This window comes from Typopeltis vanoorti, chromosome 17 (genome assembly GCF_054136105.1).
Source record: "Typopeltis vanoorti isolate ZY-2024b chromosome 17, IOZ_Tvanoo_1.0, whole genome shotgun sequence".
Taxonomy (NCBI): Eukaryota; Metazoa; Arthropoda; class Arachnida; order Uropygi; family Thelyphonidae; genus Typopeltis; species Typopeltis vanoorti.
Window position 1 is genome coordinate 33,777,600 of NC_143565.1, and position 23,545 is coordinate 33,801,144.

At 34.3% G+C, this 23,545-nt stretch overlaps 1 protein-coding gene across 2 annotated transcripts in view; it reads right to left on the reverse strand.

Moving 5' to 3' along the window:
- Window positions 1-23,545, reverse strand: part of Pms2 (mismatch repair endonuclease PMS2) — a 272,119-nt gene that overhangs the window by 18,893 nt on the left and 229,681 nt on the right. For both annotated transcript variants that reach the window (XM_090407693.1, XM_090407694.1), the window contains exons 19-20: window positions 18,919-19,088; window positions 4,485-4,522 (exon numbers count right to left, since the gene is read on the reverse strand). In XM_090407693.1, coding sequence (XP_090263819.1) covers window positions 4,485-4,522; window positions 18,919-19,088 — 208 coding nt within the window. The remainder of the gene's footprint in view (window positions 1-4,484; window positions 4,523-18,918; window positions 19,089-23,545) is intronic.

Sequence of the window (23,545 nt, forward strand, 5' to 3'; positions counted from 1 at the left end):
CAAGAATACAGTTCACTTCTGGTCTCCAACATACTATAATACATTATCATAGATTGTGAAAACATGAGAAATGCTATTTAGAAGAAGGCACAACTTTCTTCCGTGAAACATATAAAATGTTTTTCAATCCAGTTTATTGACTGGAACATATCTCCTATATACTCATGCCCTGAACTCATGAAGAAATTGCTATCTACAATGTGTTTAGGAGTGCAACATCATCTGCATAAAGCAAAGAGCTAAGTTTGATGTCTCCAATTCTAAAATCAGGTTTAATGCCACTTTCTTTCATAATATGATCCATATAGTTGATGAATAAGAATGAAGATAATGTGCATCCTTGTACACCTGATTTTACATCAAACCACTGTATTTTCTTCAATTCTAGCTGCTGACTTACAACTTAAATATAGACTAAGCATCACCCTCTATATAAGGTTTAATTTACTCCATATAACTATAGTGTTATATAATTTCAGATTTGCTATAAAAATCTGAAAACACACCCCAACTCAACATCACCAGAGTTAGAGATCGGTACTATCAACATAAGAAGCCTGAATGGCAAAGAAATGGAGCTAGCTGAGGAAATAGATAAGTACCAGATCGACGTAATAGGGGTGATTGAAACAAAAAAGACAAAAACTGGCGAGATCTTTCTGAGCAATAAATACAAAATATTATATTCAGGCAATGGCAATCATGAAAAAGAAGGAGTGGCCATAGTATTCAACACAAAATATGAGGCTAATCTTCTTGAATGACAGTCAGTCTCAAGTGGAGTCATGTGGGCAAATATGAGAATGGGGAACTGGACAATGAGACTTATTTGTGCCTATGGTCCCACAGAAGGCTCTACTAAGGTAGAAGTGGAGGAATTTTTTGAGGTTCTAGAGAAAGCTACTGATACAACGAAAAAGGAAAAGTTGGTCCTTGTTGGGGATCTAAATAGCAGAGTAGGAAATGATTGTGAGACCTACAAAAATATTTTGGGAAAATTTGGAGAAAAGAGCAAAGCTAATAATAATGGCAAATACCTGTTGGATTTCTGCTCAGGACATGGACTGGTTATTACTAACACCATGTTCCAACATAAAAATGTGCACAAATTCACATGGAGAGAACAGGCAAGGAATAAGAAAAGTCTCATTGACTATGTTATTGTTAATAGTGATGTTTTCTCCCTGGTGCAGAACACCAGAGTGTACAGAGGATTTGAAATTGGAAGTGGTCACTATTTAGTCTTGAGCAGGATAAAATTGAATTTCATATTGAAAAAAATGAAATGTAAGAAAGTTTTAAAGGCGAATAAAAGTTGAGCAGCTCTCAGATGTGAACTGGAGACTAAAATACACAAAGATTATTGAAGAAAAAATGAAAGAGTTTGATTGAGAACAGGAATTAAACCTTGGAGATTCAGTGGCAAGCTCTGAAGAAAGCACTGATTGATTCAGCTAGAGAGGCATGTGGTGAAGTTGTCTGCAAGGATAGAAAAATTAGAACTCCATGGTGGACACAGGAAGATAAAGAGGCAATGAAGGAAAAGAAGAAAGTATATCAAAAGTTGTTGGCAAATAAGTCAGCTTGTGCTCTTAGAGAATGCAGAGACAAATGTAAGAAAGTGAAACACTGTGTAAAGCTAAACCAAAATCATGGGAGGACTTTGGCAAGAACATAGAAAATAAATATCAAGAATGTGGCAAAATATTCTAGAGGTTGTTGAAGAAGCTTAGGAATGGAGGAAAGAGTGCTGTAAAAGGAGTTAGAGATGATCAAGGTGACATGAAAATGGTAGAAAAAGATATCCTTGAAGTATGGAGTAATTACTTTGAAAAACTGCTAAATGAAACAAGCAGTGATGACAGCACAGTGATAAAAAACACTGACCAGGCATGCAGTCAGGAATACATATCCATACTTGAAGTAGAAAAAGCCATCAAAGGCTTGAAATGTGGAAAGGCAGCAGGAGTAGATGATATTCGAGCAGAAATGCTGAAGTATGGTGGCATAAAAGTCATACGGTAGCTGCACTGCATAGTTCAGGAAGTCTGGACAGAGGGACGAATTACCGATGATTAGAGTAGAGCTCTCATAGTACCCATATATAAAAAGGGAAAAAAAACTGAATGTAAGAATTACAGAGGTATTTCCCTACTGAGTATTCCTGGCAAGATCTATGCAAGTATACTTGAGAAATGGTTGAGAAGAATTGTGGAAGAAAAGCTGGGTGAAGAACAAGCTGGATTCCAGCCAAATAGAGGCTGTCAGTATCAGATCTTCACTTTACGACAAATAGTCGAGAAAGCATTGGAATATAACAGAGATCTGTATTTAAGTTTTGTCGATTTGGAAAAGGCATATGACAAGGTGCCAAGAGAGAAGCTATTCAATACGCTACAGTTATATGGTGTCAATGGGACATTATATCAAGCAATACTTAATCTTTATTTGAGTTGTAAGTCAGCAGTTAGAATTGAAGAAGTACAGGAAGATGGTTTAATGTTAAATCTGGTGTGAGAGACAAGGATGTACATTATCCCCTCTGTTATTCATTATCTATATGGATCACATTATGAAGGAAAGTGGTATTAAACATGATATCAAAATTATAGTGTTAATGTCAGCTCTTTGCTTTATGCGGACGATGTTATACTTATCAATAAATCTGCCACAAGTCTGTAAAATTCCCTGACTAAATTGAATAACTGTTGTAATAGATATGGTATGAAAGTCAGCAATAAAAAGACAAAGATGAAAATGATGATGATGAAAATAGGCAGAATCATTGAAAATGTCAACTGTGTTATGAATGGAGAACCTGTGGAACAAGTAAAACATTTCAGCTACTTAGGCATGATTTTTAGTGAAGATGGTAAATTAAATATAGAAATAGACAACAGAATCAACAAAGCTGGTATGGTAGGAAGTCAATTGAATAAATTCATATGGAATAAGAGAGAAATTAGTCGCAACACTAAATTAGCTGTATACAAGACAGTGTTCAAACCAGTTTTAACTTATGGATCTGAGAACTGGGTCAGAAGTAAAACACTTCACCAAAGACTAGAGATTGCAAATATGAAAAAGATTAGAGGCATGAATTTAGATGACATCAATGGCAATATCATATTAAAAACAAGGATATTAGGAAAGAACTTGACATTGTCAGCATCCAGGAATGCATCAGCAGAGCTAATCTCAGGTGGTATGGTCACTTAAACAGAATGGGCGAAGAAAGATTAGCAAAACAGGTGTTCTCTGCCAGGTTGGCAGCAAAACGACCCAGAGGAAGACCAAGATATAGTTGGATTGATATGGTACAAAGTGCCTTAGACGATAGAAATATAAGATCTGATAATGTTGGAGTCTTGACAAGTAACAGACTGATTTGGAGGAAAATTGTAGATAGGAAGTTAGTAATGATGTAATTTTTTTCATGTAGTACTATCATATCCTGTACACCCCTTGAGGGTACATGGCAGAAATTTGACGATGATGATGAACTGTAGTGTTTTGAAAAGCTTTCCCCTGGGCATTTTGTCCATATGCCTTTTCCAGATCAACAAAACTTAAGTTCAGCCCTCGTCACATTCTTATGATTTCTCAACTATTTGTCATAATGTGAAAATCTGATCCTGACATCCTCTATCTGGCCTGAATCTAACTTGTTCTTCTCCCAATTTCTCTTTCACAATTTTGCTGAACTTCTTTTCTAGTGTGCTTGCATAAATGTTACTTGGAACACTTAGTAGAGAAATTCCTCTGTAATTATCACATTCAGCTTTATTCCCCTTTTTACAGATGAGAACTATGAAAGCTCTACTCCAATCATTTGGAATTCGACCTTCTGACTACACTTTTTGATTTATGCAGTGCAAAACTTGTATACCTCCATATTTGAGCATTTCTGGTCAATTATGCTTTTTTCCATATTTCAGTTTTTGATGGCTTTCTCTACCATAAATACTGATAGGTACTTTTTGTTTGTATTGCTCTTGAAAATTTTCCACTAATGCTCTCTTCCTGCTTGTTTCATTTAACAATCTTTCAAAGTAATTACTCCAGACATCTGGGATATCTTTATATTCAGTTTTCAGGTTACCTTTATCATCTTTGATTCTTCTAACAGTATTTTCCTTTTGATTTCTTTTAGAGTATCTGGTTGATTTCACAATTTAATTCATTTGATGATTATGCAGTTAGGACCTTCATATGACAATAATAATAATTGGTCATATATGAAACCATAAACTGTTGATATAAACTCGTAATGTTTAAGTATACATAAATACCTACCATAGTGTCATTAAATCTGTGGAGGATACATTCTAAAAAGTGCTAATGATAATGAATGTTTTATTCAAAGTTCACTTCTAATATAAAATCACATGACAAAATGTTGCCTAGTTATAGCAAATTATTTAATTATAAATCCTACAGTATCAAAAATTCCACCATATGGAAAGGTTAAAAATTCAACTTACCATGTTATCAGTCAGCATAAATATCAGTTCTTCGATATCTGTGTGGAAAGAAATTACAATCATAAGAATAAAATAAAATTTTTAGAAAAATTCTTTTTTTTTTTTTTTTTTTAAGATGTACATGAACAGCACTGGATGTATATTTCTTCACAGTATATCAAAATTGTGCTTAAAATGTCAACCAACTTATAAGCTAATATATGTTTTTTAGCACAATTTTGATCAAAAAACATTATGTTAAAGAAAAAAAAAAAACATTACAATACTAATATTTAACATTAGTATTTTTCAGACTTCCACAGAGTCATTAACATATTGGTCACAAAATTATCTTCCATTCCATACAATAACTATCGTTACCCACAGTAAACTTGTTCAATGTTAAAATATTCCACACTCACACATGAACACATACAGGTAACTCATTCCACAGATCTACTCAGCATGCAAAAAAATCTACTTCTCATTACCCAATTTCCAGAGTATATAAACTTTCAGAGATAGTTTATATGAAATATAATACTTGTTAGTGATGAACTTGAAACTTGAGTATGGGGGGGGGGTCCCAAAGCATAGACAGAGAAAATGAATAAAGGAGAAGAAAACAAAATTTTTTTTTATGAGTTTGCACTTAGAACAGCGAAGAAGTGTTCAATAGCAGTTATATGTCTTTGAACATATAACTGCCACTGAATACAATTGAGAGTGGGCTGAATTCCTGAAGAAAATTCTGATGAACAGTGATCACAGAAATAGCTGTAGAAAATAAAAACAGCAGCAACCCTTATAAAACAAGTATGTCTGCGTAAATGTGTAGTTGGTGAGTAATGTCATTAATCAATATAATAACTCTCTTCTGAGCAAAGGATTTTCGTTTTCAGAAAACTCCTGCAGGCACCACCCAAAATGTGAGAACAGTATTTTTGTGATGAATGGATGAATTTTTCATTTGTACAGTGTAGAGAGGGTTTAGAGATAATGTAACAACTGGAGCAAAAGTGAAAAATCTAATTTAGTGGATACTGAAGATACTATAATTTAATATGTTTATACCAAGAATGACTGGAGGGTAGATTCATTCAAAAACAAGAAATATCATTTCCAAAGATATGAATATTGTCAAAAATAAGAAGTGTTCTTAAACGCGTAGAAAGGCTTATGTGTTTGTCGTACATGTTGTTTTATTTTTGATGGTATATATCAGAACACAGAATTATAAGTAAATAATTATTTATCGGCTTATTGCTGATATTTTGCTGGTGTTATAACCAGCATCTTCAGAGCACAAAAACACAGTTTGTCACAATACGCGAGACTGCAACAACATGGTGTAATCAACAGACTAATTTAACAAAATTGTAGCAGCAACACAAAGACTAAAGTCCTAATTAGGCACCCTCTATCTAAAAAAAACAAACAAACAATAATTGCAGTTACTACACACAAAGACTAAAGTCCCGGCACTATCACTATGGCAAGTTGGGCCTAGCAGACCATGCTTTGGATACCCCTGTACACAGGATCAACTGGAAGAAAACAAAAATACTACACAGAAGCTCTTACAAGTCAGAGAGATTGTTCTTAGAAGCCTTGCAACATACTCCAAATCTCAACAAATATGGCTGTATAAATTTGCCTAAGATCTGGGAGACAGTCATCTTAAAACATAACTAGTACCAGCCTTTTACTCTCTGTTTTTTAGGACTACAGTCCTAAAAAAACAGAGAGAAAAAGGACAAAGGCACTGCAAATTCCCTATCACCTTCTCATAAAAATCAAGCTGGTATACCATCTAATTCCATAGCTGTATTCACATCAAGATTCTGTAATATGCTATGCACCTCATTTCCATATAACCCTTTCTTTCTCTCTCTGTTGCTCTCATTACTGCAACCACCTGGATGATATACTCTTGCAAAGTGTTCACTTAGTAATTCTACTTTTTTGTCTAATTCAATTACTTATCTACCATTGGAATTTATTAAAATCATTCTGCCATAAACATTCTTCCTTTTACTTACAATATACCAAAATAATTCTTTCTGATTATCGTTGGCCTGTGCTGCTACTTCTTTTCATACTATGCTTCTGCCTTTGTACACTGGTTACTCTACTGGCCTGTACTTCGTGCTACTCATGAGCCTGTTGGTCACCTTTCTCCTTGAATTCCCCCCATAAATTTTTATTTTTTGTAGCACCAACTTAATGATGGTATTCATCAATTTAACTCCCACCAGATGTATTCTCCTGACTCTAGGTATGCAGTTTGCTATTACTTCTCTCAAACACTCCTTTACCACTTTCCATGCACAGTCAGCACCCAGCACTTGCAGTTTCACATGCCATAGCACCAATCCAAATAATCTCCTAAGCTTGTCATACCTCTCAACTCAGCTCTGTCATATTGAGGCAACAGACTCACTATCTTAACTCTCTCACTCTTTTCTTTTGCACCCTTCATGTCCTCCCTCAAACCATACTTTTCTCCTTTAAAATCATTTGTTCCAGCCAAAACAATCAACTCTTTCATCTTACACTTTTGTAATTTAATAGAGTCGCTAACATCATTAATTTTTGCACCCGGGAAGCATGATTTTGTCACTCTTTCACCAATCACACATCTTATAATAGAAATGCTGCACAAGACCCTTAATCATTTCTTGCACTTCTTACTTTCTGCTCTCGGCTGAACCACTCTCCAGACATTTCTGCATGCACTTCAGCTCACATTTCATCCTGTGTATCACTGTGTGTAAATGCATTATCTCCTTCATTATGGCCAACTTGTCACTCTTTACAGTCTTGATACTACTATTCTTTTGGTCATCACTTTTACTCTCTCTTTTTCAATCCTGTCTTCCGATACACCATTGTACACATTTTCGTACATATTCTCTGTTCCACCCACCACTTCAATCTCTCAACCTAATCTGCACTTCTGATCCTCACTTTCCTAGCATTTTTGGCACACTCTCCCACCACTATCACTTTCAAACCAAATTCCATTTGCTTTAGGTGTCATTGTCTTTTTTAATGCTATGCTTATTGTCATGTCAAATTTCTTACAGCATCTATTTAGTATAGCTTAGGAATCCCATATCCTGTACTGAATTTATTTAAAAGTATAACATCATTGCATAAAGTAAAGAGCTCAGATTAATGTCTTCAATTTAGATATCAAGTTTAATGTTACTTTCCTTCATAATGTGATATCTATATAAATGATGAATAAGAGTGATGACAGTGTACACACCCTTGTTTTACATCTGATTTTACATCAAACAATTTTTTTCTGTAATTTATTTATTTCTAACCACTGATTTATAACCTAAATGCATTACTATGGGAAACATCCTGTTTACACTAAATAAGTGTTTTCACCTTCACCAGCTTTTTTCTTAGCATCTTGTTATATGCTTTTCCAGATCTGCAAAATTACATACAGATCCTTGTTATGTTTCCATGATTTCTCTATTTGATGTAAAGCAAAAATTGTATCCTAACCATCCCTCTTTGCCCTAAATCTAGCTGGTTTTCTCTGTGTTTTTCTTTCATAGTTTTTGTTAGTCTCTTCTCCAGAATGCCTGCATAAATCTTATCTGTAACACTCGGTAGGGAAAATCTTCTCTCTCATTCTCACATTCAATTTTATCTCCCTTTTTCTAGCTCTACTCCAATCATCTGGAATCTGACCTTCTGAATTATGGGGTGCAGTCACTATAAAAACGTTTTTACTTCTGTATCTGAGCAAATATCTTCTCAAGAGCTGCCTTTTCCAAATTTCTGAACTTGGATTTTTTTTTTTTTTTTTTACCACAAGTATTGATATGTACTTCAGATTGTGTTCCTCTTGAAATTTACTATCACATTTCTGTCTTCTTGTTTCATTAAACTATATTTCAAAGTAATTTCAAAGCAAACTATGCTGGCTGAACTGACAGAGTAGATAGCATCTCTTCTCTCCACCAACAGATCATGGGTTTGAATCTGACTATGAGCATGGATATTTTGTAAATGGTTTTAGGCAGGAGAAAAATTTCATCAACTGAAAATTCATCTCACTTAAAAGCTTACTGGAGGCCTTACAACACCATGATAAAGTTCCATGTTTGATCTCCAGGGTATAGTTTTCATATTATATAAAAAAGAAATAAAAAAATATAGCAAAAAATAAAATAACAAAAAAAGACTCCATTCACACAGACTAATTATTCAGTTTTTATGTCCTCTTTATCATCCTGCTTTTACATCACTCTTCTCCAATTCTCATCTTTTCAATAACTGACAGAACATTTTCCCATCTTTGTAATATTTATATTGTATATTCTAACCAAAGTTTTCCCATGACTTTAGGTTAGCTACTTTTACACACTGTTTCTTACCTTTAACTCTGTAAGTTAGCATCTGTATTATCTCAGATACTAACTTGCTAGAAAAATTCAATATGCTTTTTTCTTTTTCATGATTGCCTCATTAACTTCTGAGTTGGCCATGGAATTTGGATTTTTCTATTCATGCCTCCTTCATTGATTTTATTTTGCTTCAAACCTTTCTCATTTTTCTTGAATTTTTTTTAAACTTTTACACATGTTTATCTTTTCAATATGAAATTTATTTTTATCCTCCTAAAAACTAAATGATGATTACTATTTCAAATATCCTGTATAGTCTTGTTTCTTGAACCAGTAGTATCGACAATAACATAGTCAACAAGACAAACAGTTGAGAAATAAATGGAATATAATAGAGATTTGTATTTAAGTTTAGTCCCTCCTGTTGGTGTTTCCACCTTTCCATGGTTGGGACTTGCACACTCCCATGATCTAGTGAACTATACTGGTGGTAGCATGGTTACCAGCAGAGCCCCAAGCCAGAAAAAATCAAAAGTGAGGAGTCAGACGAAGAAAGTCACCCTGGTCCTCCAGGTTGGGGGTTGAGCATGGGGCCAAGAACCTCATCTCATAAAAAATCTGGTAGTCATGGAACATGTACTAAGTAATCTTCACCAGACGGACTTAGATGGATATTAACCCACACCTTGAAATAATGGTTTTCAAATACATTCTTGATATGTGAGAAGCTTGTACAGAGTTGATGCATTTCAAGAAATTATGTGAATTAAATAAATATAAAATGGATATAGTAACAATACAAGAGACACAAGTGGACAGGAGAATGTAACTTTAAGAAAGAGAACCTTCTGCTACTTTATGGTGGAAACAACTCTGACAAACATGAATTTGGAACAGGTTTCATCATTAGGAAAAAATTGTGGTCATTGCTGGTCAAATTTGAAGCTTTTAATGAAATTTAAAGAATAAGCAAACCAAGAGTACAAGCAAAGTGGTTCAAAATAAATGTACATGTACGTACAGAAACTGCAAAGGAGGAAATAAAAGATGAATTCTATGAAAAACTGTAACTAATTTTAAAAAAATTCCAGAACAGGATATAATCATTTTATTAGGAGATTTCAGTGCAAAACTTAGAAAAGAAGAAATATATAAAAAAATTATTTGAAACCAATATCTAGAAATTTAATAATAAGCAGCACTATGTTTATAAGGAAGAATATACACAAACAAACACAGAAATCTCCTGATGGATACGCATTCAATCAAACAAACCGTATCATAACCAGTAAAAGACATAGGAATTGCATTGAGAATATCTGAAGCTTCAGATGAGTGGAATGTGGCAGTGACCATTTTCTAATTGGTGGATTAAAATATTTTCCAAAAGTTAAAATACAAAGTAAACATTTTTCATCACATGCAAATCAACTAAAACACAATATTAACAAACTAATTAAAACTAAAGAGACAAGAAAGTATGAGTATGAAATAAAACAGAAATTGAAATGTATGTAGCTGAAATAGAATGAAAATACTATAAACATCTGGAATCATATCAAGGATATCATAAATATAGCAGCAGAAAATTCAATTGGAATAAAGTAAAATACATACAGCATAAAAAATTGTTTAATGAAGAATGTGACCTGGCAGTAAAGAAAAGGAAAAAAGATAGAAATATTTGGCTTAATTGCCCAAATGATATGCATGGTGTTCAGAGATTTTTTTTTTTTATGTTGGTTGGTTGAATAACCTATAGTACTACCATGTATGGGTAGTGGGTGGGGAAAGGAGGAACTTGTTTATATTTGATTTAAATTACTGTAAATTGTATTCCTTGGGAAACACAGCAGGGGGAGACTGTTCCACAGTGCAGCAGTTGCAGGGATGAAGAATGAGGAAAAGAAACTTCTTCTGTTTGTTTCTAGGTGTACTGTGAAAGGATGTTGAGCAGCAGCTGCACGTGTTCCCAACGAGCTTAGAACTGAGTGGAGGAATTATTGATGCTATTTCAGATGAGCATTTCCCATGGAAATATTTGTAGAATATATATATATTCCAGAAACCAAATGGCTGTGCAGAAGTGGGGGGGGGGGGTAAGAGATGGGTCATTAATAAGTGTAATGGCTTTCCTCTGTATTGAGTCAAGCATTTTGAGAGAACTTTTATGGGGGTGGAGTGGGGCCTCTGCCCAGCTATTGAATACTGAGAGCAGTATTCAATAGCTGGGCAGATTTGTGATTTGTATAATGTTAACAGCTGTTCAGGGGTGAAGTAACGTCTTGAGCAAAAGAGAAATCCTAGTTTTTTAGAAGCTGGGGATGCAATGGTTGTGATGTGTTTATGCCAAGAGAGGTTTGATGTGAGGGTAATTCCAAGAAGAGCGATCTCAAACTGTCTGGAAATTTGGTATCGTCAAAAAGGATACTGGGAAAAGATGGTTCTCTTTTTATGGGAAACAGGACAGAACTGGGTTTTATTAGCATTGAAATTGATGAAGTTATCCAAACCCCACTGCAGGATGGCTTGAAGATGGAATTGAGGGTGATGGTTGATGTTCTATTGGTTGAGGTGAGTTGTGTAGGGTAAGGTTTATCAAATGAAAGCAAGGAGTGTAGTGTGCTGTGGTCTGCAAACCTGTCTATTGGGTCGGAGGGTCAATTGAAGTAGGTCGTTGATATATAGCAGGAAGAGGGTTGGTGAGAGGACAGAACCTTGTGGAACCTCAGCATTAAATGAATGGTGAGATTCCACCATTCAATTAATCCACCATCACAGACAGTGTGCATCCAGACAGAAAGCTGGCAATCCAACTACAGAAGAACTGGGTCAGACCGAATGATGGTAGTTTGCTTAGTAAGCCTTTGTGCCAGACCCAATCAAAGGCTTTGGAGATATCAAGTGCAACCACTTGAGATTCGCCAAACTTCTCCATGGCATTTGTCTAGAGATGGGTGACATATGTGAGCAGATCTCCTGTTGATCGGCAGCAATGGAATCCATACTGGCGGTCGTTTATTAGGTGGGCATCTTCAAGGTAGTGTATAGTTGGGAATTGATGATTTTTTTCCATTACTTTTGACAGGACTGAGATAAGCAAGATGGGGCAGTAGTTGGCCAGGGTGATAGTTGGATGGAAGTGACTTGTCACCCTTCTTGGGAATGGGCTGAATATAGGCCAATTTCCAGTTTGTGGGATAGATTCCAGTGAAGTAAGAGAATAAATATATAGAGAGAGATACAAAGAGAGCAGCAAGGAACTCTATGAAATAATAATACAACAGAAAAGAAAATTTTTACATGAACAGATTGAAAAAATCCAGAAACACTTTACAGTAAATAATCCTAGAAAATTTCTTCCATGAAATTAAAAACCAAAAAAAAAAAACAGGCCCATATATGAAAACAACAATAGCAATGGACAAGGTACTAGCCACTGGAGATGAAATAGCAAACAGGTGGAGAGAGAGAGAGAGTACTTGAACAAACCTCTAAATTGGATGAACCTGCTGAGTCTTTTAAACAGAATACTTATCATACTTGTCATTCAGAAATATTTAAACCTTCACTAGTTGAAGTAGAGGAAAGTATAAAGCAGCTCAAAGACAACAAGGCATCAGGTACTGATGAGTAGCTGAACTCATTAAATATGGGAAATTAATTAACCACTCATATACATACACTTGTAAATGTAATATGGGAAAAAAGAACAGATACCCACAGAATGGAAAGAATCGCTAATCATTCCAATATATATATATAAAAAAAAAAGGGAAACAAAAAAAATTAATGTGAAAATTACAGTGGGATATTGCTGCTGTCAGAAGGCTACAAAATTTTATCTAATATTATACTAAAAAGAATCTTACCTTATGCTGAAAAAAAATATAGGTGAATATCAAGCAGGATTTCAAAGAAATAGATTGACAGTTGACCAAATTTTTACACTTAGACAGATAATGGGGGGGATATAACCTGCAGGTCCATATATATTATTTATAGTGTTCAGAAAAGCAAATGATAGCATTATAGAGAATACTTTTGGGGAGTATGAGACAAACTAGGAAAACCTCATAAAATAATACATTTAATCAAAATATGCACCACTGACAGCCAAAGAATGGAATCAGATCAGAACCTTTTTTTTGATATTAAAACAAGATAGAAGCAAACAGATGCCCCTTTGCCCATCCTTTTTAATTCAGCATTAGAAAAATTATTCAAGAAACCATACAAGAAAACACAAACAGAACAGTAATATCATGATATGCAGATGATATATGCCTGGTTGGAGAAAATGTTGAAAACATTAGACCAATAGTCAGATAACTAGGATTACAAATCAACCAGGATAAAACTGAATATTGAAAATGTAAGTGGAAATCACAATCAAGCAGAAAACGACCAGTTTACTATTGATAGCCTAAAATTTAAAAGCATTTTAAAATTTTAGGTTATCATTTAAAAGCACTACCTCCTTCAAATATCTTGTAACATTCATTACTTGAGATAATAAAATTAATACAGAGATAAAAGCCAGAATACATGCTCATGCTGCTAATAAACCTTATCATTCTCCACATCATTTACTATCTTCCAAAATTCTATCAGATAATCATTAGGACTATTGTTCTATATGTGGCAGAAACCTGGAGCATAATGACCACAATGCAAAAAGAGTGTTGAAGATCTTTGAAAATAAAATCTTCAGAAAAGTCTATGGACCTGTAAGAGATAACACAACAGATGAATGCAGAAGAAGACTTAATCAAGAACTATGTGAACTATACAGATCCCACTTTTAACTGATGAAATTAGAGCATGGCTTTTTTCCACATGGCTTGGACATGTGGAAAATATGGGTGAGGAGAGAATAGCTAAACAAGCATTCATAATGAATGCCTGATGGAAAGCAACCTACACAATAGACTGTGGATGTGTTGAGAGGATAATATCCAAAAAGACTTAGCTGAGATGGGAATTCAGAACTGGAATGAAAAAGCTCAAGACAAAGGAATGAAAGAAAGTTGGTACATGCAGTAAAGACCCTTAGAAATTCAGCAAGCTAAAGAAGAAGTTTAGTAGACCTGAAAAAGACAGATTATAAGGTACAAGAGAAAAGTTGTATAAAATGTTACAATTATATGGTGTAAATAAGACATTATATTAAGCAATACACAGTCTATATTTGTTTCTGTACTTCCTTCAATTCTAACAAGTGAATTACAGATAGTACAGAAACAGAAAGATGGTTTGATGTAAAAAAAAAAAAAAAAATGTGGGACAACATTATCAGCTTTATTGTTATTCATCAAGTGTGATCACATTATGAAGGAAAATTCCATTAGGTTTGATATCAAAACTGGAGATGTTAATCTCACTCTTGACTTTATGCGAGTGATTACACTCTTGCATAGGTCTGCACAATTTCTTGACTAAACCACCAAATTGCTGTAACAGAATGGTATAAAAATCAGTGATAAAAAGACAGACTATGAATACAGTCAGAAACACTGAAAACATCAGCTATATCCTAAATGGAAAACCTATTGAACCAGTCAAACATTTCAGCCATTTAGGCACAATTTTAGATATCACATGAAATATGTAAATTGACAACAGAATATGCTAGGCTACTATGGCAAGAAGTTAAGTGAATAAATTTATGCTGAATAAGAGAAATTAGTCAAAACACTAAAGAAGCAGTTTACAAACAGTGTGTTCAAACCAATTTTAACATATATCTGAGAGCTAAGCTGGAAACAAAACAGTTGACACAATACTGGAGACAACAAATATAAAAGTTCTTAGTAACTTAAGGGAGTAAACAGATTGAACAGATAGCATCAATAGCAGAATTATAATAAAAATAAAGATATTAGGGAGGAATGAATTCCTAAATGCTAACAGTGTCTATTAGCATTCAGGAATGTGTCATCAGAGATAATCTCAGCTGGTATGTTTACTTAGAACAACAAAGAAAAGCTAGTGAAATAGGAGTTTGATGCAATGATGGCAGGAAAAAAAGCCAAGAGGAAGACCAACATCTAGGTCATCAGTTCCCAACTGGTGGTATGCATACCCTTGGGGGTATGTGCTCAGGGGTACATGAAAAATAATCAGTAATGGAGGGAAAACAAGTAAAGTAAACAAAATGCAAAACGTTAGTCATGGAACAATAAATGTTAAGTTTGAATCACCGCTATTTTAAAAACAAGGGATAAAATTTATAGAAATGAGTTTAAAAGGTGTACACAAGTGGAAAAAGGTTGAGAACCACTGATCTAGCTGGATTGATTTAGTCAGAAGTGCACTCAAAGACCTAAGTATAAGATCTGAAAATATTGGAGTCTTGATAGATGACTAATTTAGAGGAAATTTTTCAAGAGGAAGTTGGTGATAATGTAAACTCTTCATGATCACCTCATGTGAATTTGTGCACATCATTATGCTGAAACATGATCGTTATTAATAATGACCAGTAATAAACATTCTGCTTAGCTACAATTACAGTCTAACAGATCATCCTCATTTCTTCAATATCTATATAGACAAGGATGCATCAAGAGAAGGCAAGGTTTGGCCATTAGGTCATAAGCCCAAGTCCTGGTCAATTCTCATAAGTCTTATGTGAAGGTTGCCTCCCAGTTATCTAGCTTTGACCTTTAAGCAACCCCATAGTGTTATTCAAATACTATTAGAATAGTAGTATTGGAATAATAATAATCCTATTCAAAATAATGCTACTAATATTATGATCCTATAATACTATTCTAAACAATAAGACATGATATCATTCTAAAGAAAAGACACTATAAAAAGCTAGCCACTAGAACAGTCTATTTCTATAAATTAAAGATGCCAAGAAATTATATTCTTGGTTTAATTCTGTATTCAAGTGTGAGGAAACAAAGTTTGCATGTGAACTACTTTCAGGATTGGGCAACACATATAAAGAAGCTAATGACTTCACATCACTTGCCTTGGTATCCCACAATACAAAGCACATATCCTTAAGGATATGTATAATGCTATGCATTACAAGAAGGGTCACTACCCAGACTGGTTTCACCTTTATTGAAGTCTCATTAGTGAAAGCCAGACCGAATTGATACCAAGATTGAAGTAATGCAGAAGTCATATTTCCATATGCAAGTAGCCAAAAGGTGTCACACCTTATTATTAAAATACTCTGGATTAGAGAAAGTTATTGGAATTTTTTCCATTTGGTTATATTATAAATTAAAGATGCCAAGAAATTATATTCTTGGTTTAATCCTTTATCCAAGTGTAAGCAAACAAAGTTTGCCCTGAACTATTTTCAGGACTGGGTAACTCATACAAGAAGCTAATTTGAAGTCATTAGCTTCTTTATACAAGTTGCCCAATCCTGAAAATAGTTCAGGCACAAACTTTGTTTGCTTACACTTGGATAAAGGATTAAACCAAGAATATAATTTCTTGGGCATCTTTAATTTATAATATAACCAAGTGGAAAAACTTCTAAGTCCATTTCTATGAATTTCAAGAGTTTGCTACAGTTTTAATTTTTCACTAAACTTCCATATTTCAGGGGAAGGGCAGAAACTAGGGCCATGCACTTGTGTGTTGTGCGATATGTAGCTGTTTACAACTGGTTTGTGGCAGAAAAATGCATCTTTAATATGTGAAATAATAGGATGTGAGGTGATTACATATTAATGGGTAGGTTATCAATTAATCCAACAGTAAACATGGTACAAGCACATGGCTGAAGTTAAGATATTTCACTTGTTACATATCACTGACTATTGAAAAAGATTGTCTTTCAGATCAAAGAGAAAAGGAAGTAATGTTCCATCTGTAGAGGCCATTATCCTATATTTAGGTTTCTATATGTTTCTGAATGTGAGAAGTTAGCAGACAAAATAGGATGGAAAAATTCTCGTGTCATAAGAATCTGTCATAAGTCATAGATATGAAAGGAAAGAGTTGATTCAGATATACAACATATTGAGAATTACATGAGTGCAATTTTATCATGGATTTAAGCTGTAAAGAATTATTGCTGATGCAGTTAAGTCCACTGTGTATAATAGTGTATTACAGTTGTCAAATGCATGCTCTGAGGCTGGTCAGCCTGTTTTGCATAAGGAAATTAGAATTTCCAGAAGAAAATAACTGCCACCTTTATCTGAGACTAATTCAGCCTCAAGCAAAAAGACTGGGAAAGGGTTCCTTGCATTCTTGTAGGATTTTCTAACATGGACTTGCACTGCTTTGTATGGTGGATAATATAAAAAAAAAGAACAAGAAAGAAAATCATGATTGAGTGTAAAAATCAAAGAGATGATTTTCAGACTCAACAAGTGAGCAAAAAATGAAATGCACTAATGGATAAGTGGTAGAAGCAAATTGGCTTCATGAGTACATAGATAACTTCCAAGATGAGATACAGATTTTGTGGCATTTATAAGAATGATGATAATAATTTAAAAAATAATTCAAAGTCAAAAATCACTATCAATTCAAAAATCACTGTATCATCTATCATCCATGGTATCAATTTACGAACATTTTTGCTTTTTGTATATAGACGGTCCCCAGGTTACGGACGACCCAACTTATGGCTTTCTGTACTTACGGATGGGATCCCCATAAGGATAATTAATAATTAAATTATTAATCCAGAACTAGTTCTTCACTGCATGTAAACAAGTGGTAGATAGTGGTAATGCACTGCAATTGGACATCAATGAAAATTATGTCATTGACTTACTAGAGTTCCATTCACAAGAATTAACTAATGAAGACCTTATGGAGATAGTGAAGCAGCTAATAGAAACACAAGAACACAAAGAATCAGTAGATCCAGAGCCAAGAAAGCTTACTATAAAAGAATTAACTGAAATGTTTTGTCTCATTAAAGCAAGATGAAAATCCTGCTTCAATGAGACGAAAGGAGCAAGAGGCTAATATTAAGCAGTTTACAAAAGTTTACTGTGCAGTTAGTGAGAACATCAGCAGCTACAAGGCCATTTATGATGAAAAAAGAAAAAGGCTGTGCAAACACCCCTAGATACCTTTTTCAAGAAACTGACTTCAATGGTAAGCTCCCCTCCTCCAGCACCAGGTCTATCCTCTCTAGCACCAAAATCTGATCCTGATTCCCCCAGCACCATCTCCATCATTATCTTCCGATTAATGTTAGCCTACCTTCTTGCCTCAAAAATGCCCCTTCCAGTAAGAAAGACATTAATGCAACATTAGGTGAGTGTTAACCTTTAATATTCTTTCTTGAAATTTCTCCTATCTACACTTTTTATATGAGTTTATTTTTACGTTCTGCTTGTTTAAATTAAAAGAAAGAGCGCAATGGTTTCTGTAACTTATTATTACAGTAGAGGGGTATTATTATTATTACAGTATTGTCAGCGCTGTTAGCCTAGTGGCTATGCACTTCGCAACCATATGCCTGGGGAAGGAGTGTCCTGGGTTCGATTCCCATCACCGACGTGAGGAGCTTAAGAATCTTCCTCAGCCATAGCCAAGTTAGCTGGTCTTGGGCATGGACAGCAGGGTTTTTTCCCCCAGTTTATCTGGGTTTTTCATCTCGCAAGCAGGCAAACTGGCCCCGTGAACACATGGATCTACAGCCATAAATACTTAACTTCCCATGAGGGGGCTCAACTCGCCCCAATAAGGACGGGGGAGAAAAGGGAGGAAACTCCATATGAATAAATAAATAAAATTACACTATTACACTGTATTATTATTGCCACATATGAACCATTATAGTATTATTATTATTACCATATATGCACATATATTCATCAGGGATCTGATTGCATACAAATCCAACCTAAAGACGTTCTTAGGAACATATCTCGTCTGTAACCCAGGGACTGTCTGTATATTTAATTTGTAACATCAAAGAATATTTAAAACAAGAGTTTATACTAATTATATAAATTCCATTTTCTACACATAAATACACAGCAATAATAATGGTCCATATATCTAGCAATACACTAAAAGTATTAAATCATTAATAAAATGAAAGAAATACTGTATTTTATTGAAAATCATGATGACATTACCTCCTTTCCCAAAAGTCCAGGTGTCAGAAACAGGAACTGATATTAATTCTATTTTGTGTCCAGTTTCAGATAACTCATTTATTGCAAACTTAAATCCATTCTTTTCAAATATTTGTATATTCTCAAGGAGTACAATTTCATCAGCTGCTGTTAATTCCAAATTTAGGGGACTATAATTTGAGAAATTAATGATATATAAATATAGATATATATATATATATCACACACACACACAGTATTATATTTGTTAGCACAATTAATACAAAAAAATAAATAAATAACAACAAGTAGCTGGTTTATCAGAAACTAAGTATGTTAAGCCAATTTACTCTGATCAGATCAATTCTGTTAACAGATTATGTTGATTTACAGCAGAGTCACAATTACTTTGTTTACTTGATGTTTAAACCACAGGATAAAGTACAATAAGTATAAACTGGATGGCTTACTTTGGGATACACATTAGTAGAATTATGCCTAGACCACATAATTTCTAGTTTCCTAGAAATTATGTGGCCCGTTATTTTAAAAATTCTGTCAGCTGCACTATTTATGTTATATCTCTGTAAGGAGACTGTTATTACACTGAGTGTTAAGTAATTATACAAGAATTCGATCCAATTGTTTTGAATTCCTTTTAACTACTTCTTTTAGAATCCAGAAAATTATTGACTTGAGACCAAATAAAGAAAATATATAAATGTAATGAAACAATATACATTTTAAATAACATTAAATAAATAACTACAAAATTAACTGGATCCAATGCCGTTTAAAATTACTCCACACAATTACTCCTCATCTTAAAAGAAATTCACTCTCTGATTCATTCTATTACTGTGTTGTTTAAATTACACTTAATCATGTCTATCAGACTAAACATTTTGTTTTCATAACAATACTAATGATAATGAGTCTTTGGACTCCCTGGAGGTGTCATAATAATAATAGTAACAAATAACAAATTTTCTCCAAAAAACAAGTGTTCATAGATTAGGCTTTCACTATTTCAAAAATAAAAGTATCAAGGTAGAGAGCTCTTCATGTAAAGCCGCTATACAGTTTCAGATTTTACTAATTCTGTCACTTTTTCCAAGAGAATAACAAAAAGATTCGGCGCTCTTTAGACAGAAGGCAAAACTTTCATACTGTATTTCTTCAAACATTGAATTAGAATGTCTACTCCAATATCTTCCTTTATTTACTCATTTGTTGACAGTCTCAACTCTTCCAGTTAAAGGATTCACACTGCTATAATTTGTTTCTGGAATCTTCTATTAATATATATTCCCAACTGTCGCGTTTTCTTAAAAACTTCCTAAAAAATTAAATTCTCTGGTAACCATTCTCAAATTTCCAATCTCTTGGTCACATCTCACATGAAGCGGAAACAAAGTTGGAATTGTAAAAACTTTTTAAAAATCCAACAGCAAAATACCGACGAATGTGTTTATAAAATTAAAAATACAGTCAACTCTCACCAAAAGCAACTTGTAGGGACAACAGGAATAATTTCATATAATGGATAATGGTAGAGTAAATTTCTTTTACAATAGCATCAAGTATTGGTATTTGGTTGGGATATTTTAGTTTGTTTTAGTGAGGGATGACCATATAAAATGACAGAAAAGAATAATATTTATTATTATAACTATAACACTTTTTTTAAAGATTAGTCAAGTGAGTTTTAATTTATCTTCCTACATGTTTCACTGATTTTTGCTATCGGCATCTTCAGGGAATACAATTTGTAAGCTACATGAAGGTAACAGACTAGGTTTTTAACTGACAGTTCTAATTCATACAAAATTAGTATTGTGCGAGACAATGCACGTGTCTCAGGAACATGATTTATTTGTTGCGAGACATAATGTAATTGGCATGAAAGTTCATTTCTTTGATGTTTAGTGATCTGATTAAAGCTTTCCAAATTTCCGGTATTCTTATTTATTGAATTCTTATTATTGATTCTTATTTAGGTTTCCTGTTGAACGGGCAACCGTAGCAGCCTCCTTGATGGTTCTGGAATGGTAATTCTCTTCTATATAAGGCATATGACTCTTATCCCACTCAATGAGACGGTTGGTAGAGGCAAAGTGGCAAGAAAGGCCTGAAATATCTTGTCTGTCTAAGTTAAGGGATATTATATCCCATACTGTTTCTTAGCCAAATAAAAAAGTTTCATGCTGAATACAGAAACTATATAAAGTTCGGCGATTCCAAGCATAAGCAAATATCTGGATAGTGCAAGCTGAGGAAACTCATGTAAAGGGTGGAGCAAGCTCCGATCACTATTCTTGATATTTACCCATAATGTGAACTTAACTCCTAGGAGCTGTATTTTGTTCAACATTATAAGAGAAGGTCACTACCCAGACTGGTTTCGACCTTATGAATAAATAAAGCCGTCTCTAAAAATTCGGACGATTCCTAGGCCACTCAATTGTGGGCGAAAGACCGTCCATCTCAGTGTTGGCCTTCCACCCACCACCACCACCGAGCAGAACCGCTCATATTCCGAAGAGAAGCATTCACCGACAAAGCCCCTCACCGGGCCGGGCCAGAAAAACTTTCCCTGGAGACTCAAATTGCTCCCTTAAGGCAAAAATCTTAAGAGAGCAAACTCATAATAGCCCCCCACCGGTTTCAACCTTTTTTGAGGTCTCATCATTGAGTAGGTAGACCTAGTTAATACCAAGTTTGTAGTGAACAGAAGTTACATCCCTTCTATGAGAATTGCCAAGAGGTGTCCTATTAAATTATTAATAATAATGAAGAGCCAAAGGCTTCAATTCGGCGACATGAACTTATTTAAGTTAAGGGATATTATATCCCATATTGTTTCCTTTTTTGAAAAAGGTCGAGAAACCAGTCTGGGTAGTGTTTGAAAAAAAAAAAAAAAAAAAAAAGGTTGAAACCGGTCTGGGTAGTGACCTCTCATAATGATGAACAAAATACAGCTCCTAGGAGTTAAGTTCACATTATGGGTAAATATCAAGAATAGTGATTGGAGCTTGCTCCACCCTTTACATGAGTTGCCTCAGCTTGCACTACCTTTCAAGGGTCAGGTGCTGCACTATCCAGGTATTTGCTTATGCTTGGAATTGCCGAACTTTATATAGTTTCTATATTCGGCATGAAACTCTTTGAGTTTCTTATTCAGCTAAGAAACAATATGGGATATAATATCCCTTAACTTAAATAAGTTCATGTCACCAAATCGAAGCCTTTGGCTCTTCATTATTATTAATCTTGTCTGTGGTTTCTGACATATCCTATGTGTTCCTTCTGTCTCGTTTCGAAGCTTCTAGAGGTCTGACCAACGTAACTAACACCACAGGAGCAAGGTATATTATATACTCCAGAGTACTTGTAGAATGGATGAGGGTCTTTCGGTGATCTTAAAAATTTCTGAATAGTATTGACCGGCTTGAATGCTACTCTAATGTTGCGTGGTTTTAGAAGGATAGCCAATTTTTTGAAAATGCTGCTGACAAATGGAATAGTTATAGTACTGATGTATTGGATGTCATCATGTTGTCTTTGTGGAAAATCCGAAAATAGAATCTTGTTGCAGAGTCTTTTTGGATAACCATTTAAGGATAGCTCTCTGGATATTGTAATTAATTATTTTTGTAAGTCATCTTGGTCTGTTGTTCACAGACATCTCTAATAACCTTGACATAGAGACCTGGCAACTCTTAGATAATATGATTAGCAACAGTTATGCCAAAACCTTTAGTTACAGCAAAAAGATGCAAATTGATAAATTCAACTTGCTCATCATCATCATCAAAATCCTGTCATGTACCCTCAAGGGGTGTACAGGATATGATAGTACTACATGAAAAAATTACATCATTACTAACTTCCTATCTACAATTTTCCTCCAAATCAGTCTGTTACTTGTCAAGACTCCAACATTATCAGATCTTATATTTCTATCGTATAAGGCACTTTGTACCGTATCAATCCACCTATATCTTGGTCTTCCTCTGGGTCGTTTTCCTGCCAATCTGGCAGGGAACACTTGTTTTGCTAATCTTTCCTCTCCCATTCTATTTAAGTGACCATACCACCTGATATTAGCTCTGCTAACGCATTCCTGGATGCTGACAATGTCAAGTTCTTTCCTAATATACTCATTTTTAATATGATATTGCCATTGATGCCATCTGTTCACGCCTCTAATCTTTCTCAGGACTCTCATATCTGTGGTCTCTAGTCTTTGGTCAAGGTTTTACTTCTGACCCAGCTCTCAGATCCATAAGTTAAAACTGGTTTGAACACTGTCTTGTATACAGCTAATTTAGTGTTCTGACTAATTTCTCTCTTATTCCATATGAATATATTCAATTGACTTCCCACCATACCAGCTTTGCTGATTCTGTTGATTATTTCTATATTTAATTTACCATCTTCAGTAAAAATCGTGCCTAAGTAGATGAAATGTTTTACTTGTTCCACAGGTTCTCCATTCACAACACAGCTGACATTTTCAATGATTCTGCCTATTTTCATTGTCTTTGTCTTTTTATTGCTGACCTTCATACCATATCTATTACAACAGCTATTCAATTTAGTCAGAGAATCTTGCAGACTTGTAGCAGATTTATTTAGAAGTATA